This window comes from Macaca thibetana, chromosome 20 (genome assembly GCF_024542745.1).
Source record: "Macaca thibetana thibetana isolate TM-01 chromosome 20, ASM2454274v1, whole genome shotgun sequence".
In the NCBI taxonomy this organism is placed as follows: Eukaryota; Metazoa; Chordata; class Mammalia; order Primates; family Cercopithecidae; genus Macaca; species Macaca thibetana.
This window is the reverse complement of record NC_065597.1, coordinates 50,155,914-50,175,722: the sequence shown is the minus strand read 5'-3', so window position 1 is coordinate 50,175,722 and position 19,809 is coordinate 50,155,914. Positions and strand designations below refer to the sequence as shown.

General features: G+C 52.3%; 1 protein-coding gene across 2 annotated transcripts; it reads left to right on the top strand.

Moving 5' to 3' along the window:
* Positions 1-1,240: 1,240 nt before the first annotated feature.
* Positions 1,241-19,397, top strand: KDM8 (lysine demethylase 8). Of its 2 annotated transcripts, XM_050773974.1 has the most exons (8): positions 1,241-1,397; positions 7,776-8,304; positions 11,302-11,468; positions 12,604-12,736; positions 13,662-13,706; positions 16,644-16,793; positions 18,060-18,152; positions 18,232-19,397. In XM_050773974.1, exons 2-8 carry the CDS (start codon positions 7,807-7,809, stop codon positions 18,394-18,396), a joined length of 1,251 nt encoding a protein of 416 aa, XP_050629931.1. In that variant the 5' UTR covers positions 1,241-1,397; positions 7,776-7,806; the 3' UTR covers positions 18,397-19,397. The 2 variants fall into 2 exon arrangements, with proteins under 2 accessions (XP_050629931.1, XP_050629932.1); XM_050773975.1 differs by lacking the exon at positions 18,060-18,152.
* Positions 19,398-19,809: the final 412 nt, after the last annotated feature.

The window sequence follows — 19,809 nt, the reverse complement described above, 5'->3', positions numbered from 1 at the left end:
TGGATCTCCTCACAGAGGAGAGGACGGGGGACCAGTCTCCCGAAGGAGTCCTTCTGACCCGGGTCTTCGGCACCAAATTTCACACATGTCCGTGTGAAGAGACCACCAAACAGGCTTTGTGTGAGCAACAAGGCTGTTTATTTCACCTGCGTGCAGGTGGACTGAGTACAAAAAGAGAGTCAGTGAAAGGAGATGGGGTGGGGCCATTTTATAGGATTTGGATAGGTAATGGAAAATTATAGTCAAAGGGGGTAGTTCTCTGGCCGGCAGGGGTGGGGGTCACAAGGTGCTCAGTGGGGGAGCTTCTGAGCCAGCAGAAGGAATTTCACGAGGTAATGTCATCAGTTAAGACAGGAACAGGTCATTTTCACTTCTTTTGTGATTCTTTAGTTACTTCAGACCATCTGGATGTATACACGCAGGCTTGGGCTCAGAGGACTGACAGTTTCCCTTTTCACTTGGTTCTCATCTTCTCTTGTGTTCCGCCATGTCAGACGTGCCTTTCACCTTCCACCATGATTGTGAGGCCTCCCCAGCCATGTGGAACTGTGAATCCATTAAACCCCTTTTTCTTTGTAAATTGCCCAGTTTCAGGTATGTCTTTGTATCAGCAGCGTGAAAGTGGATTAACATACTCCCTCAAATAGGGACGATCATGATCATTACAATAGCTACAATCTTAATATTTTTAAAGCACAGTACCTAGAATCCACTAATCTATGAACTGATCTTGAGCAAGCCTGTTTCCTACTCAGACCCCAAGCTCAGTATGAACATAACTTTCCATGCCTCTGTGCAATGCTGCAAAAGGCGGAGTCCATAGGAGAGTGTGCTCAAAACACAAAGTCCCAGTGACCCCGCACCACTCGACATCAAAGCAAACGTGGCAGGAGTGTGTCCTCTGGCCACTTGCCTTCTCACTCGAACAGACTGTGGATGTAGCACTTGCTCGTGGGTAATTGTGGATCTGACTTTCCAAAAGTACAAGTATGTGGCCACTTTAATCACTGAGCTTCAGTTTCGCTCTCTGTAAAATAGGGAGAACTAATAATCCTAGCTGCAGGGATTAAATGGTGGATGCAAACAGCCTTGTACGAAGTTGTTATCTGTGCAGAGGAAAAAGCGGGTGTCACTGGCATGGAAGGACCCGGAGGATACAGCCCAGCCTTTCTCTGTCTTGTCCATCCCCTGGTCTTTTAAACGCGAGTGGGGCGGGGCCACGGCATCGATCACTCGGCACTCCTCTAGGCACTGCGTCGTGATCAGACGAGCGGTGAGCGATCGATACTCCTATGCTAGCGTCTGACTCCTGAGGGGAGACAGCCGCGTCGTCGGACCAAAAGCAACGAGTAGTCGCCAGCCCAAAGGCGACTCGACACCGTCCCAGCTGAAGAGAGGTTAGTCTGAGCAACTCGAGAGCGGAGTCAGCTCCAGTTCCTCAGAAGTGGAGAGGCCGGGTTCAGAGGCATAGACCGCGCAGGCGTCATGTGGAGCAGCCAAGCCCGGCCTCGCGCGTGCGCCTTGGAAAGCCCGAGGCTTGCTCGAGTCGGCGCATGCGCTCTGAGCCGGCCTGCGCTGCTGGAGCGAGGGAAAGGCTCTGCGCGTGCGTAGTGCTCGTCTTCTGGCAGTGGTTTGGCGCATGCGTGAGGGCAGGCCCTTAAGGCCGGCTGCTGTGCGCTTTCGCGGTTCTAGGCGTCTAGTCGGTGTATAGCCCTAGTGCGCCTGCGCGGATTGTATGCTCTGGTGTGTGTGTGTCCGCTGGTTTTGGGCAATCAGCCGCTGCCTCTGGGCTGCAAGGCCGGCTGGGAACGATTCAGCCGTCAGGTCCCAGATAAGAGCCGCGAGAAATGTAGCCCGGGAAAGGCGCTGAGGAGGAAAGGGGGTCTGAGGCCTCGGGGGGCTCAAGGCTAATGCGGGGTACGTGGGACCCTGTAGGGCCTGGGTGTGTGGCTGCCCTAAGGAAAGGTGCTTGTAGCTCGGTAAGACTTAACGATGGGCATCGGTGCGTTTCCCAGCAACGGTAAGAATCGCCGTGCTCGGGAGGACACGGGAGCAAGCCCGGGGTCAGGAGGTGCGCGGGCGTTGGGGCCACACGGATGACCCAAACACAAGACTGTGTGCCCCTTCGTGAGCCAAAGGGATCCTTGTGCCATGAATAAAGCTCTCTGGAAAATTCCAAACTTCTCTGGGAAGTTTTACAAAGCTCTTGTTTTTGCACAAGTTTTGTGGAATACTGCCATAATAACATTGAAGAGATTGGAGAACTGGATTGCCTGTTCCAAGAAAGCCCGATGTAGGCTGACCTGTCCTGGAAGCCCCCTTTGAGAGGCTTTCTCATGACCAGCATGGTGCTCGCAGAGTGCCCACCCTGAGACCCTCTGCAAATCACAGTGAGGCTCTCGGAGAGGCCGTTCCACCCAGCCACCTTAAAGAATACTCAGGGAGGTGCTTTAGAGGAGTTGATGTTTAAAAATAATTTAAGGCTGGGCGCGGTGGCTCATGCCTGTAATCCCAACCCTTTGGGAGGCCGAGACAGGCCGGTCACTTCAGGTCAGGAGTTCACGAGACCAGCCTAGCCAACATGGCGCAACCCCGTCTCCACTAAAAATACAAAAATTAGCTGAGTGTGGTGGTGCACACCTGTAATCCCAGCTACTCGGGCGGCCGAGGCAGGAGAATTGCTTGAACCTAGGAAGCAGAGGTTGCAGTGAGCCGAGATTGGGGCACTGCATTCCAGCCAGGGTGAGAGGGGACTCCGTCTCAAAAAAAATAAAAATAATTTGAAAGAATCCTGGGATGGCAGGGCAGTGGTTTCCAAGAGGGATATATCCCGTAACCTACCAGGAACCCACTTTGCTAGTGTGCATAGTGAATTCTGTCTGGATGCTGAATTTATAAAGTCCAGGCCCGAGTCTTCAGACTGTTATATACAGGCTATACGTGGCTCCTTTTTGTTTAATACGGCCAACAAGAAGCCTTTTATAAGATTCATCTTAGTCTTGTTTATAAATCCAGGAGAAAAACCACTCTGAGAGGTTAGGACATGACAGCCTATATTCTGACCTTTGCAAGGTCATTTCATACACCAGCAGACAAGACTTTAAGGAGCATTTAGGGGCTGAATCAAGTCCACTCAAAAGCTGTTTTGTGCAACCCACGCTTGATCTTCCCCCGAAAGCCGTTCCAGGTGATGAGGCCAGTTCACAAACCAGGACATAAGACCACTTAAGCTGTTTCTATACCTGATCCCCCAGCCCCCCGCCAAAAAAAAAAAAAAAAGCCCTCCCTGGGCCGGGCATGCTGGCTCACGCCTGTAATCTGAACTTTGGGAGGCTGAGCCAGGCAGATCACCTGAGGTCAGGAGTTCAAGACCAGCCTGGGCAACATGGTGAAATCCCGTCGCCACTAAAAATAGAAAAATTAGCTGGGTGTGGTGGCAGGCGCCTGTAATCCCAGCTACTCAGGAGGCTGAGGCAGGGGAATCACTTGAACTCGGGAGGCAGAGGTTGCAGTGAGCCGGGATGGCACCATTGCACTCCAGCCTAGGTGACAGAGTGAGACTCTGTCTTTAAAAAAAAAAAAAAAAAAAAAAAATGCCTTCTCCAATCAACAAGAGGTCTTTGAAGGCCAATACCTGTTGAGCTCTGGGAGACTGACTTGTAAAGTGAAGATACGAGGCCACTCAGGCTTTTTCATATGGCCCACATTTGGGTTATGGTAGGTGTGAGTTTGCCTGGAATAACACCAGTTTTTTACTGATGCAGACATAAATATTAATAGCATCTTGGTCTGGATGACCCACGTACACCTGGCCACTAGAAGGCTATCTGTACAACTCCCAATAAACCCTTTTACGTGGAGCTCTTGAAGGCCAGTGTGTGGCACCACTCTCATAGACTGCTTCACACATCTTTTTTCTTCTTGCAGATAACTGGCAAGTCACACATCTTATTCTCGACTCCCTTCTTTGGAAGCCTGTTTGTTTAGCCTTTTGTGTGTGTGTTCTTTTTTTTTTGGGAGGGACGGAGTCTTGCTCTGTCACCCAGGCTGGAGTGCAGTGGCTAGATCTCGGCTCACCCCAACCTCTGCCTCCCGGATTGAAGTAATTCTCCTACCTCAGCCTCCTGAGTAGCTGGGATTACAGGCGTGCACCAGCATGCCGGCTAATTTTTGTATTTTTAGTAGAGATGGGGTTTCACCATGTTGGCCAGGCTGGTCTGGAGCTCCTGACCTCAGATGATCCACCCTCCTTGGCCTCCCAAAGTGCTAGGATGACAGGCGTGAGCCACTGCACCTGGCCTTAATATTTAAGACTTTGTAAACAGCAATTCAATAAGGAGTTCTGGGAAGCCAATCAATAAAGCCAGGCCATAAGGCTACTCTGGCTGGTCCTTTCCTCTAGAAAATTACTTGATACAACAAGAAGCCTTTTTATCAGACCAGTATGTGGGGAATGTCGGAAAGCTGATGAGCCTGGACCTGAGGCCATTCAGAAAGGCAGTGACCTGAGGCCCGCACCTGACCTTCCCAGGAGGCGCGTCTCAAGTGGTTGGTGGTGTGAGGGCTGCTTCTCGCAGCCCATGAGGCCAGCGACCCTGGAAGATTGTTTTACACAGCTAACAAGAGAGTGTTTCCCCAGCCAGACCAAGACTCCTTCTGTAACGCCTTTTTGCATGGCTAACAGGAGCCAATGTGTCTGCTCCCTGCAGGGGTAGATGGACACAACAAAGAACACTTTCCTGTCACTATGAAGAGACCAGATCGATTTGTAAAACTAAGACAAAATCTGACTTCACTGGGTCCTCAGACAAGCCCCCATCTATAGAAAGGCCAGTTTTTAAAACAAGTTACAAGGGCCGGGCATGGTGGCTCACACCTGTAATCCCAGCACTTTGGGAGGCTGAGGTGGGCGGGTCACTTGTGGTCAGGAGTTCGAGACCAGCCTGGCCAACATGGCGAAACCCCATCTCTACTAAAAATACGAAAATTAGCCAGGCATGGTGGCAGTTGTGCCTGTGGTCCCAGCTCCTCAGAGGCTGAGGCAGGAGAATCACTTGAACCTGGGAGGCGGAGATTGCAGTGAGCTGAGATCGCATCACCGCACTCCAGCCTGGGTGACAGAGTAAGACTCCATCTCAAAAAACCGTTTCGGAAAACTGTTTCCTGTACCAGGAGGTGGCTGTTTGATATGGCAACTACATAAAAGGCCAAATTATGAGAGGTTTGGGGAAGTCTATGCAACCAGGCAGCAGACTCATACGGCCAGAATGCCACTTCACCATGCTGCCAACATAAGGCCTTGTAGGAAGCTATAGTTTTATTTTATTTTTTGAAACAGGGTCTCACTCGGTCGCCCAGACGGGAGTGCAGAGGCACAAACACGGTTCACTTGTAGCCTTAAACTCCTGAGCTCAAGCAATCTTCCTGCTTCAGTCTCCAGAGTAGCTGGGGCTACAGGTGTGTGCCACCACAGCCAGCTAATTAAATTTTTTAATTTTTTTTAGAGACAGGTTCTCGAATTCTTGGGCTCAAGCAGTCCTCCTGTTTCAGACTCCCAAGTAGCTGGGATTATAGGTGCCCCGCTGGAGGGTAGTGTATAATATCAATCTTGAGGCCTTTGGGGAGGCCAGCAATCTGAAAAGTCATTTTGAAAACAAACTCATACAGCCATCCTGAACCTCTGTCTCTGGAACACCATTATGTATTGTCAACATAAGTACCTCTGAAGGCCTTTTGATAAGGCCATTCATGGAAGAACTCTGCATTAAAGAATAATAATAAGGCTATTTCATGTGGCCAAGAGGAGATTGTTTTGTACAGCCAACTCGCAGTATTAGGAAGCCATCTTTCCCAGGACGAGGCTGTGTCCATTGGCCTTCAACATGAGGTCTCCAAGGCCAAGTTGCAAAGTAGCAGATAGGCTGCCTTAGGAGGCAGTTTATGAAGACGAAATGTGAGGCCATCCTGGGAGGCCAGGTGACAAAGCAGCACACGGGGCCACTGGGCAAACCTGGCTACAAAGCCACACACGTGAGGCCACCTTGAGAAGCTGGCTTTGTAAGGCTGATAGGCGCCCTGTGAGGGGCCATTTTATAAGGTCACTCCGAAACACCAGTTTATAAAGCCCGTAGTCTGCATTGCAGGGAACAGGTTTATAGCCCATTTGAAACCCTCTGGGAGGCCGTTTTCTAAGGTCGTCAAGAGACACGTTTACAAAGCTGGTGCGTAGAGCCCCAGTGGAAGCCAGTTTTATAGTAAGGCAATAAATGGTCTCCTGGGAGGCCTTTCCACCAGCCTTTATGAGAAGCCAGGATATGAGGCCCCTGAGGTCTTTTGGATGCTCAAGATGAGATTTCTCCATGTTGCTCTATAAGATTTATAGAAGACACACGGGATGAGGCCAGGGATGGGCCCATGTGGTGTCTTGTGCTGGCCTAGTGGATAAGTCCAGGCTGGAAATTGGACTGTGAAACTCTCCAAGAAGGCTGTGAATGAGGCCAGCACAAGCATTTTAGGAGGTTAGAGATAGAACCCACCCTGGCAGGCTGGGGCTCTCTGAGGCCTAACACACCCTGAGCGTGCTAGGAAGAATGTTCATTGTGAACCAAGGACGGAAATGAACTCATTGTGAGCTCAGCCCTGTGGATACAAAGTCCAAAGAGCTCACCCTTGAGGGCAATGAGTGTTCTAGGCAGACACTGCCACTTACTCTGTAGATTTGGACAAATTGCTAAACCTCTGAAATCTCAGTTTATTCATCTGTAAAACTCCCATCGTAGGACTGCAAGGGACATGTTAATATATGTCAAGCATGCAGCATTGACATGGCACACAGGAGAGGGTGCTGAGATCGGCCGGAATTTAAGCCCTGCTTCTGCACAAATGATTGACCGTCGGCCTCGGGGCAAGTCACTTCATTTTTGTTTTTTTAAAATTTGAGACAGGATCTTGCTCTATCACCCAGGCTGGTGTCATGATCTCAGCTTACTGCAACCTTTGCCTCCAGGCTTAAGTGATCCTGCCACCTTCAGCCTCCCGAGTACCTGGGACCACAGGCATGTACCGCCATGCCCAGCAAATTTTTGTATTTTCTGTGGAGACGGGGTCTTGCCATGTTGGCCAGGCTGGTCTTGAACTCCTGAGCTCAAGCGATCCAATTGCCTTGGCCTCCCAAAGGGCTGGGATTACAGGCATGAGCCACCATACCAGCGTCCTTGAATACTTTTCAAAGTCTGGCACTCCCGAGTGCCTGCCATGAGGCAGACGCTGCTTTTAGGCTCTGGGGAAACGTAGAGGAATGAGCTACATTCTTGCCCTGGTGGGGCTGGCAGTGCAGTGGTGGATAGACACACATGTAAGCCTGTGTTTTCATACATCCTGACAAGTGCTGTAAGAGAAGCTCAAGGGCTGCAGGAACACAGCACACTGCTGGAGAATCTTGGTAGGCCTCACATAGGGGTATTTAAGATGGGCCTTCAAGGTTGAGTAGGAGTTTGCCAGGCAGCAGAGGGGTATGGGAGGCCTTGCAGACAAGGACAATACACGTTCCTTTCTGAACATTTATCCAGTGCTCACTGAGTACCAGGTGTTGCGACAGGCCCTGAAGATACAGCGGTGACCCCAGACAGATGGGGGCCCTCCCCTCCAGAGCTTCTGCCCAGCAGAGAAAACCACTGTTGAAAAATCCTCGCAGATGAGATGCGGGAAACTGCGGGAATGCACAGGGGATCAGGTCTGTCCTGGTGTCTGACACTTGCTTCTCTCCACCTCCCCAGGCACGTGTCTGACTGAGCTGGCGGTGGCCTGATGGCTGGAGACCCCCACTGCCCCGCAGAGCCCCTGGCCAGAGAAGGCACTCTTTGGGAGGCCCTCAGGGCACTCCTGCCGCACACTAAAGAAGACCTGAAGTTGGACCTCGGGGAGAAAGTGGAGAGGAGCATGGTGATGTTGTTGCAGCGAGCCACTGAGTTCTTCTACGAGGGCAGGAGGGACGAGTGTCTGCAGACCAGCGAGGTGATCCTGGACTACTCCTGGGAGAAGCTCAACACGGGCACGTGGCGGGACGTAGACAAAGACTGGCGCCGGGTCTACGCCATCGGCTGCCTCCTGAAAGCCCTGTGCCTGTGCCAGGCACCTGAGGATGCCACCACTGTGGCCACGGCCCTGCGGGTCTGTGACATGGGCCTGCTGATGGGGACGGCCATCCTGGGGGACATTCTCCTTAAAGTCGCCGCCATCCTCCAGACACACCTCCCTGGAAAGAGGCCTGCCCACGGCTCCACCCCGGAGCAGCCCTGCACAAAGGTATGTGGGGGCGATTGCCGCAAGCACACTAGCCATCCAGCAATGCTGTTCTTCTAGAAATTCCGAGTCATCTCTCCCCCGGGGTGGGGACTCGTGGCCTGCAACCCCTCTGATGGAAAATAGCATCTCCATTGATTCTGAATTTCTGTTTGTTTTTCGAAGTAGGCTCCCGTTCTGTCGCCCAGGCTGGAGTGCAGTAGTGCGATCTCGGCTCACTGCAGCCTCCACTTCTTGGGCTCAAGCAATCCTTCTGCCTCAGCCTTGTTAGTAGCTGGAACTATGGCAGCATGGCGGCACACCCAGCTAATTGTTTTAGTTTTTTATTTATTTTTCATTTTTGCAGCGATAGGGTCTCATTATGTTTCTCAGGTTAATCTGGAACTCCTGGCCTAAAGCGATCCCCCTGCCGTGGCCCCCGGAAGCACTGAGATTACAGGTGTGAGCCACTGTGCTCAGCCCTCATTGATTTTTGAAATGGAACAGCTCCATTCATTTTCTCAAAAAAAAAAAAAAAGAAAGCTTTTTCCTTTTTTTTTCCTTTTTCTTTTTTTTTTTGCAAAGGCAGTGCCCTTTCAGCAAAGAGGCAACAGAGAAGCTTCGTGGCTCCTGAGAATAGCTTACAGCGATTGTCTGGGTGAGAGCTGCAGCCAGCGGCGGCCCGTTTCTTTCAGCTTCTTCTTGGTGGGCTTGCTGAAGTCTCACCCAGCGAGGCGATACCTCCGGCTGCTGCTGTCTCTCTGCTCCTGGGTTTGGATGAGATACTGCAACTAGCTGATGTCTGTTTTGGGGATCAATCTCTCCCACCTCTTGGGTCTATATGCCTGTTCCAAAGAGCACCCCCAGGAACAGAGCACGGTTTACTCTGAAGGCTTCAGGTCCTGGTGCCCACACACAGGCCTCACTTACAACACCCCCAAGCAAGTCACTTAACCTCCTTTGAGCCTCGGTTTCCTTGTCTGTAGAGTGGCCGATAACTGACCCACAGAAAGAAATGACTAAGACTGTACTAGACACACAGTAGTGGAATTATGGGATGTTTCTGACATTTTTCTAAATGCTATGTTTTCAGAATTTCCTACAATGCATATTATTATTATTATTGTTGTTATTTTTGAGACGGAGTCTCACTCTGTTGCCCAGGCTGGAGTGCAGTGGCACAATCTCAGCTCACTGCAACCTCCGCCTCCCAGGTTCAAGCGATTCTCCTGTCTCAGTCACCTAAGTAGCTGGGATTATAGGCGCCCACCACCATACCTGACACTTTTTGTATTTTTAATAGAGACAGGGTTTCACCGTGTTGGCTAGGCTTGTCTGGACCTCAGGTGATCCACCCACCTCAGCCTCCTAAAGTGCTGGGATTGCAGGGATGAGCCACAAATTATTTTTATGTAAGAAAAATGCAAGTGATTGACACTAAACACACATGCATGTAACCAAAATAAAAGAAAATCCAATAAAGGGAGAAGAAACATTTTCAACAAATATGTCAGATAATGAATATCTCTATTATGTAAGGAATGGTACAAATCAATAGGGAAAAATTCTTGAGCCCCAGGAGGTAGAAGTCCAGGAACCTGAACAGACTGTTCACAAGAAGGAAATAGATCTGTTAAACAAATGTGCAGGAAAATGTTCAGCCTCACCTCTGGTTAAAAAAATGAGAGAGAGAGATGCAAATAGCAAAACAGCATGTCATCTTTGGCTCTTAAGTTAGCAAACAAGGCTTCATATGATACCCGGTGTTGCCAAGGGCACCATGTGGCCAAGGGCATGGTGTGTGGGTTACTCTTTATTTTGTTTCTTTTTTTTGCAGACAGGGTCTTGCCCAGTCACCCAAGCTGGAGTGCAGTGGCACAATCATAGCCCTCTGCAGGCCAGGCGTGGTGGCTCACGCCTATAATCTCAGCACTTTGGGAGGCCGAGGCTGGCAGATCACCTGAGGTCAGGAGTTCGAGACCAGCCTGGCCAACATGGTGAAACTTCATCTCTACTAAAAATACAAAAATTTGCCAGGCGTTCTGGCACACGCCTGTAATCCCAGCTACTCTGGAGGCTGAGGCAGGAGAATTGCTTGAACCCCTGAGCGGAGGTCGTAGTGAGCCGAGATCGTGCCACTGCACTCCAGCCTGGGCAACAGAGCAAGACTCGGTCTCAAAAAAAAACAAAAAAAACAAAAAAAAACATAGCTCACTGCAGCCTTGACCTCCTAGGCTTCGGTGATTTCTCCCACCTCAGCTTCCTGAATGGCTGGGACTACAGGCGTGCACCACCATGCCCGGCTTTTTAAATTTTTTCTAGAGATAGAGGTTTCTGTGTTGCCCAGGCTGGTTTCAAACTCCCGGGCTCAAGCAGTCCTCCCACCTTGGTCTCCCAAAGTGCTGGGATTACAGGTATGAGCCACTGTGGCTGGCCATTTCCAGCAGGTTCACACCTGTGGACACTGAGGCTCTCAAGCAGCAAGTCACTTACTCAGGTCACCCAGTTGGGAGATGGTTAAGTAAATGATAGTGCAGCCACTCCTAAGAAACTGCAAGGACTGGGTGGCCACGTGGAAACTGCCTTTGATAAATGATTGGAGGGGAGAGGCAGGGCTGCTGCTTTATCGTTGCTGTTACCCCCAGTGGGTCAGAGATATTGTGTGTGTGTGTGTGTGTGTGTGTGTGTGTGTGTTTAAGATGGGAGAAGAACATGCAGGAATGAGAAGACCTTAAGATGTTGAAGTTGGAGATAGTAAGTTTTCCTTTATTGTAGAATTTCTGTGAAAGCAGTTTATAATGAAACAAACATTTTTAATGAAATGGTTAAGAAGAAAAGCACCTTGATCTCATGAGGAGCAAATAGTAATAGCATCACTAATAAAAACAAACGTTGTCTATTATTGTTACTGGTACTCTTGACAGCTGAGCTCTCCTACCCCAACACAGGTTCCTGGTGGGATGCCTCCAATGTCGACTTCCTGAGGTGCTTGCTAATTTGTTCTGTTTTGATTTTAAACAGAAAGCAAAGACGGACTATGGTTCGATTCCAGATGTGAACTTAGAAAGAACAGTCCCCCGGCTGCACCGTCCGTCCCTCCAGCATTTCAGGGAGCAGTTTTTGGTTCCAGGGAGGCCCGTGATCCTGAAAGGCGTGGCTGACCACTGGCCGTGCATGCAGAAGTGGAGGTGGGTGGTCACTGAGGGAGGTGAGGTCCCTCTTCCCATTTTAGCGTTCCCCAGGGCTCCCTGAATTCCTCCCCTGACCATCCCCAGAGGAATGCAGCCTTGTAGATGCTTCACTAGCAGCCCTTGACTGATCGCCAAGGGGTTAAAAAAGAATGAAAAGGAAGGTGCTCTGAATTTATGCCGCAGGTGATGGGATTCTTACCTTCTACCTTCCTCGCCCTAAGCGGTTTTTTAATGAGTCCCTAAGTGGCAGTCCTAGGATGTGTCTGTTATGCAGTTTTTGCAGGATCCCAGCAATTTCAGCCCATCTCAGGGCCCTGAGGCTAAGCACAGAAATAACCCAAGAGACAGCCCCTCTCTCTCTGAGGGATTCTGTGGTCTCTTGTGTTTGTTTCTAGTCCTTTGTCAGATTCATGATGGAGAGATCAGATCAGGCAGCGGGAGCGTGGCTGTCACGCGGAGGCTCTGCATGAGTTTGGAAATAAGGAGGCATCTCTCCAGGAAGGTAGATGGAGTCGGCCTGTTCTGTGGTTTAGCGGAGCGAATGGTACCCGCTGAGACATGTAGAGGACTTCCATTGCAGGAGCTCTCCTCACAGCAAGCCTTCAATGAAGCATTTTACTGTGTACCTGGCACTAGGACAGGTGTTGTCATCACCCCCATTCTGTAAATGGGGATCAAGGACTCAGAGAGGTTCAGTAACCTCCACAGATCCCCTGGCCTGTACCTGATGAGGCCTGGAATCAGTCCCAGGCTAGAGGGCAGAGCCCAGGGGACTTCCCTTCAGCACCCGCCGCGCTGCCCACTATTTGTTCAAAGGCTTCTCAGCTGAGTGACAAAATGAGCAAAGAAGGAAGTGAGGAGACTGCTGGCAAGCAGGGAACCAGAGCAGCCCAGCCACCCAGGCTTACTGGCCCTATCTGCAGAGCTCTGCAGCACTGCGTAGGAGCTGCACAGCCTTGAGCAGGCCCCGCCTCTCCGTGCCCGTTTCCTCATCAGTGAAGCTGGGGATGACAGTCCTCGTCTCTGCACATGAGATTTTCCGAGGATGAAAGGGGACCACATGCAAAGCACACTTAGTACTATGCCCAAAAAATATTAGCAGTGATGACGCCAATGTGTGTCTTTCTGCTAGTCTGGAGTATATCCAAGGGATCGCTGGCTGCCGAACCGTCCCGGTGGAAGTTGGTTCGAGGTACACAGACGAAGAATGGTCCCAGACACTCATGACGGTCAACGAGTTCATCAGCAAATACATCGTGAATGAGGTACATCATGGGGACTGCTTTCCCCTAATACTTGGAAGGGAGAGAGCATAGAACATTTAGGCAAATAACCCTCCGTGTGTTGCCGTGGGAGGTTTTGGAGGAGCCAGTCCCTAAGTCTGTGGTCAGAGGGATGACCACAGCGAGGAAGGCAGGCTGCTCGGCCAGCAGACATGAGGGATTCATGTCAGGTCCTTGTTAATGGGCAGGGGAGTATAATTCAGTGGGTTCCAAAAGTTGGACAGCTAAGTCAAGAGTATGTGTATTTAAAATTTTAATAGCGGCCAGGCGTGGTGGCTCACCCCTGTAATCCCAGCACTTTGGGAGGCTGAGGCAGGCGGATCGCTTGAGTACAGGAGTTCAAGACCAGCCTGGGAAACACAGTGAAACTCTGTCTCTATAAAAAATATAAAAATCAGCTGGATGTAGTGGTGCGTGCCTGTAATCCCAGCTACTGAAGAGGCTAAGGTGGGCAAATTGCTTGAGCCTGAGAGGCAGAGGTTACAGTGAGTCAAGATCAGGTCACTGCATTCCAGCTTGGACAACAGAAGCAGGCCCTGTCAAAATTAGGACAGGACAGGACAGGATAGGACAGCTTATTTTTCCCAAAAGTTAATCACTTATACTTTCACCAGCAATTAACACAAGTGTCCGTTTTCTTACATCTTTACCTGCACTGTTAGTTGCCATTTTATGAAAAAGCTTGCCAATCAGATGGGAGATCAGTGCTTTACAAACTGGGTACCCCAGTGCTGGAGAGGTTCTTTGAAGCTGCCCCAGGGCCTCTAAGTGTTGGAGAGGACCACTCAGGATGGAGTGGAAGGGTGGCGGGGCTGGGGCTGGGCCAGCTGGACAGCAGCAGCAGGAGGGCATCTGTCACGACTAACTGGGCTTTCTGTGTCGCCTCTGGTTTTCCCCGGTGGATTAGCCGAGGGACGTCGGCTACCTTGCTCAGCACCAGCTCTTTGACCAGGTAAGTCTGAGGCCACACTCCTCTGTCCGTCACCTTCTCACCTTCCCCTCTCCTCCCCTCCTGGGCTCAGTGCGGCTGGAGTAGTGGGTGTGAGTAGGAGGGAGGCAGCAGGTGAGGCTGGGAAGTCGACAAGACATGGGTGACAAGGAGCCATTTTCCTAAAGTGACAGGAAACACTGGGGGTCGCCAGTGCTCCGAGGATTGCAGGAGCGCTGTTCAGAGATGAAGGGAGCAGCTGTCGGACCGGGTGGCTGGCTGGGCTGTTGCTGTGGTGCAAGGAGAGGTGATGCTGGCAGGTGGAGCAGTTCAAGATAGGTGTGAACCGCCGGACCCAGGACGTGGGCGGATGTGTGGGTGTGGGAGGGAAGATCAGGGAAGACGCCCAGATTCAGGACCCCAAAACACTAAATAGATGGAGCTGGGGTGCCCAGGAGGGACCTGGCTGTGGTGTCTGCCCGGAGTGCCCAGGGAGGCAGCACTTGGCAAGATTCAAGAATAGGGCCAGGCGAATGGGGTCAGGGCCACAGCCAGGGGTGGGCTGGGGTCGCACCTCTGCAGCCTTTGCAGTGGGGCCCTGGGATGCTGCTCAGCTGCTGTATCTACTGCTGAGGCCAGGGCTGCCTGACTCTATCTTGATGGGGCACCCAAGGACAGTAGGTTCTGTGCCAGGAGCCTTCATGCCGACATTAAAGGAGGCTGGCAGTTTCTCTTCCCCAAGCCTCCCTATTAGGACTTGTGCATGCTGCCTCCTGTCCATGTCACTTGCTCAGTGAGGGAAAGGGGGATTCTAATTGATCAGGTCCCTACTGTGTGATCCTGAGACCCGCCTTTCCCCGGACCCCAGTCATCCTGGGGGCATGGCCTCAGTGTGGGCCGGGGACCCTGGAAGCCACACTTTACCTTGGCTCCCTGTCCTGGAGCAGCTGTTTCATACTTTGTAGAACAGGAGGAGGTATATTTAGGAGTAGAAGGTCAAGTTCACAGTGACTTTCAAGATGAACCAGGACTTGAAAGACGTTTCGGGTAACGGAGGGTCGCCTGGGTGTTTACCTTGGGTCCCAGAGCTGAGTGTCCACCATGCTGTGAGAGGACTCTGGAGAAGTCCCAGCAGCCCATGCCCAGGTGTTGTCATGCCGTGTGGCAAGGACAGTGTTCTAGAACCTTCTCTACCTAAAGGATGCTCAGGGGCTCCTACCAAATTCTTGTCCCAGAACCTCTTACTGACTTTTCTCCCAGGGACCCCGTGTTCTAGAAGATTTTGGCCATCAGTTTAAGCCTGCCTCAATTATCAGTCCCATCTCAGGAGTGCTGATTCCCTTGGGGTCTGTGCGTCCTTGGCCAATGATTCCGATGACATGATCTGGTCAGCCAATCACCTTTCAGATATCCTGATGATGTCATCAGGGACCAATCATAGTTTCTGCTCAGATTCCACAGGGCCAGTTCTGGTCAGAAGCAGCAGTGTGGGGTGTTACCTTTGGGAGGAACCCCCAGCAGCCCTGGGAGGGACCTCAGCTTGCGAACTTGTACTTCAGTCCTAAGCAGCAGGCGCGGCTGCGTTTCTGCACAGCTGATTTGAGACAGGCTCTTAAAGGTCTGAATAGCAGTGTCTGGGACCAAGCTCCCTGCGGGGAGAACATTCCAGCTTTTCCCAGTACACACTGGTTTCTGAGCCAGCAGCCTGAAGTTACCGTCACTGCTCCTGAAGGAATGGTAGTGTCCACCAGCAGGTGCCTTCAGGCTGGGGAGCAGTGACTCTAAAAAGACCTGTGTCCCCTGGTAACCCTGTTTTCATGCCTCTCAAGCTTGAAAAATGTCGCCGGGTCCAACCAGGGTCCTGTGAAGAACCCTTGGGATCTTGGTGGCCTGGGGGGTGTGGGCTGGTGGCCTGCTCTGGTGGGTTCAACCCCAGAGGTAACTGAGGTGCCTGCTAAGGGTCTGGACAGGAAGTGGACTTAAAGTGGTGTGTTTTCACTCTGAGACCCTAGCTTTGTCTAAAGGAGGCCAGGGCCGTGTGCAGTGGCTTACACCTGTAGTCCCAGCACTTTGGGAGGCCAAGCAGGACTAGCCTGGACAACATAGCAAGACCCCATCTCTACAAAAATAAAATTAGCCGGGCACAGTGGCATGCTTCTGTGGTCCCAGCAACTCGGGAGGCTGAGGCAGGAGGATCACTTAAACCCTGCAGGTTGAGGCTACAGTGAGCTGTGATGGCACCACTGCACTCCAGACTGGGTGACAGAACAAGACTGTCTTTGAAAAAAAAAAATTACAATAAATAAAGGAGCCCAGGCCACCGCAGCCCTGCCCCACCATGAACATCCGAGATCGCCTGACGTGTGGCATATGACTCTGTCGGAGGCCATGGGGAGCCACCCCACCCTTACTGCATCATATAAAGCTCAGAGCACAGACCCAGGCCCACACCTGTCTTTCTCATCAGGCAGTTTCAATGCCCAGTCTGTTGCTGCCAGGTATGGCAATAGATCCTCTGTGCCCACCCTGGCTTTTAAAACTAGGAAGGCGAGGGCCGGGTGCGGTGGCTCACGCCTGTAATCCCAGCACTTTGGGAGGCCGAGGTGGGTGGATCACTTAAGTCTAGGAGTTTGAGACCAGCCTATGCAACATGGCGAAACCGTCTCTACAAAAGTAAAAATTAAAAAAAAAAAAATTAGCCAGGCGTGGTGCATGCTTGTAGTCCCAGCTACTAGGGAGGCTGAGGTGGGAGGATCACTTGAGCCCAGGAGGCAGAGGCTGCAGTGAGCTGAGATCACACCACAGCACTCCAGCCTGAGAAACAGCCAGACCCTGTCTCAAACACACACACACACACACACACAATGGATATAGGTGTGTGTCTCTGATTCTTCGTTGGCCTCTGGGCTGTGGTGTCCCCGGCCGGATCCCCACCTCTCATGTCTGCTCTGCCGCCCACAGATCCCGGAGTTGAAGCAGGACATCAGCATCCCCGACTACTGCAGCCTGGGTGATGGGGAGGAGGAGGAGATCACCATCAATGCCTGGTTTGGTCCCCAGGGAACCATCTCCCCCCTACATCAGGATCCCCAGCAGAACTTCCTAGTCCAGGTTGGAGCTGCAACTGGAATAGTGGCCTCCTATCTCCTCCTGGCCCAGGCACCTGGCCGGCCACATTCTCTGCCTTTGAACACCGGGCTCTTAAAAAGAAACAAGAAGCACTGAAGGGGATGAGGACAAAAATAGAAAACAAACCCACAGACGGCGCCAGGCCCGGCAAGTCCTCTCCAGTCGGCTGCTTCCAGAAGCGGCTGTCCTCCTGCGTGGGCCCCTCCCAAGATCCCTCACAGGGGAACCCTCGGGAGAGGGAGCGAGTGCTGGCGTGGCTGCCTGGTGCCTCTGCCCCTCCCCCGCCTGCCACTCATCTGATCCAGACCAGCTTCTTCCAAACAGGAGGCAGCAGGGGCGGGGGAGGAGTTTTCTCAGTCACTGGGAGGTTTTTTCCTGAGACCCAGGCAGAGGAGCAGATGGGTTTGCTACAAGGGGAGGCACCTCTGTCTACTGCTGTAAGACCACCTTGGTTTTCACAGGCAAAGAGAGGTTAGTAAAGGAGAACATTCTCCTACCCCGGCAGACCAGTCCAGAGAGGCGGCTCAGGAGTGGGCTAAGAGCCGGGCTTCGGGAGCCAGCCTGCCTGGCGCGGACAGCAGCCCTGCCACACCTCAGCTATGTGAGCTTGGGCAGCTCATTTAATCTCTCTGTGCCTCAGTTTCCTCACCTGCAAAATGGGAGTGAAGATAAACCACCTCAGAGAGGATTAAATCAGTTAACACACGTAAAGCACTTAAGTGGTGCCTGGCACAGACAAGTGCCTAATAATGGTGGGCTCCAAAATGTATTTGGAAGAAAAACATACCTTTAGGCCAAGTTTGGTGGTTCACACCTATAATCCCAGCACTTTGGGAGGCTGAGTCAGGAGGATCACTTGAGGCCAGGAGTTCAAGACCAGCCTGGGTAACGTAGTGAAACCCAATCTCTACCAAAAATAAAAATACAAAAATCAGCTGGGTGTGGTGGGGCACACCTGTAGTCCCAACTACTGGGGAGGCTGGGGCAGGAGGATCTCTGGAGGGAGGAGGTCGAGACTGCAGTGAGCCATGATCGCACCATGGCACTCCAGCCTGGATGACTGAGACCCAGTCTCTAAAAATTAAAACAGTAAGAAAAACATACACGTGGAACTGTAAGCATGTGTGGAAGGGAAGGGCAGGCTGGGCCCAGGGAGCAGCAGCATGCGGAAGGGGACAGAGGCCAGGGTGGGCGTGGGGCAGCAGCGGAGTGAGGCCACCAGCTGACGGTCAGGGTCTCTCTTCCCAGGTGATGGGGAGGAAGTACATCCGGCTGTATTCCCCGCAGGAGTCGGGGGCTCTGTACCCTCATGACACGCACCTTCTCCATAACACGAGCCAGGTGGGCACTGGGGGTCCGGGGTGACGTTGCAGGTTCTCCCCACTGCCCCGGAGATGATGACGTCCTTTGCTTTCTTCAGGTCGACGTGGAGAATCCTGACCTCGAGAAGTTCCCCGAGTTTGCCAAGGCCCCATTCCTGTCCTGCATCCTGTCTCCTGGAGAGATCCTGTTCATACCCGTGAAACACTGGCATTACGTGCGGGCTCTGGATTTGAGCTTCTCGGTCAGCTTCTGGTGGTCGTAGCCAGGCTAGGAGCTGAAAGGGCCGGACATGCAGACAGCACTCATCTGTTCACTGTGCCCCACCTGGTGCTGGGTCCTGGAATCAATAGAGATAAGCGGGACTGAACCTGTGTCCTGAAGAGCCTTCACTGCCCAGTGGCAGCCCTGGGGGGCTGAGCTTCAGCACTGGGCGGGCACAGAGCGGGGGCTGCCCAGGAAGGAGCACACTCCAGGCCGGGGGTGCATGACAGAGGAAGGTGGGGAGAGCCCAGGAGGACCCTGCAGGCAGACAGCCTGCTTGGGGACGCCGGCATCAGAAAGCCTAACGTGTTTGGGAAACGGATGGGTCACACGGGCAGGGGTGAAACGTGGGCTCTGAGGTTGGCTATTCGACCCAGACCCGGCCGCGCTGTGTACCTGCTGCGTGACTTGGCCAGGATCCCCCGCTTCGTTGTGCCCACGTGGAAAAGAGGGCAAGGCCAGTCCTCACTGCAGAGGGCCGAGGAGGCAGTGCCGAGCCCCTGCTGCTGCATGAACCTTAGCCGCTGCCACTGATCCCAATTACTCTGATCCTTCTGCCCTTCCTTCCCTTAACTGGGCCTGCTGGACGCCACAGCCTGAATACTGGAGAGAGCTGGGCATTGCCCAGGTCACAGGAGAGAGTCCATAGGGGCCTGCTCAGGAGCCCAGACCCCTGCTGGGCAGTGGGAGCTTTCTGTCATCCTCGTGGCTAAAGGATAACCTACCTGCTGCAGTGAAGTGCAAAGGTCTTGCTGGATGACTTTGCACCCGCACTCATCCAGGAGCAGGCTCCCAAGTGAAGAAACCACTGAACCATCACCAGCCCCTGGAAGCCTCCCTCTAGCCACCTTCTAGTCACCATCCCCCAGAAGTAATGACTCTCAAACCGGTGGAAGGTTTGAGGCCGGGGGGACACCCAGGCTCCGTGCTTTCTGTAATTGTGTCTTGTTTGTGTGCACGCAGGTTTGTTTTATGTTTTGGCCATTAACACTTTCCCCAGCCCTCTGTTTTTTGTTTTTTAAACTAAATAGAGATGGGATCTTGCTATGTTGCCCAGGCTGGTCTTGAACTCCTGGGCTTAAGCGATCCTCTCACCTTGGCCTACCAAAGTGCTGGGGTTACAGGTATGAGCCACCATGCCAGCCTTGGCTTCTTTCTTCCCCCCTTCCAAGACAGGCCTGGGGAAAAGAGCCCCGGGGGTTCAGCTGCCATCCTGCCAGCACCTTGACCACTGGCTCAGCTGCTTGGCTTTTAGCTAAAAATCAAGCCGCCTCTGGTTGGCCAGGGGGTAGCTACCCTGGGGTAACTAGAAGGGGGATGGGAAGGTGGCCACGGGCAGCTGGGACTCTAGTTCCTGATGCCCTCTGTACCCAGGCCAAGGAATTTGACCTTTATTGGGTAGGTCCTGGGGTTC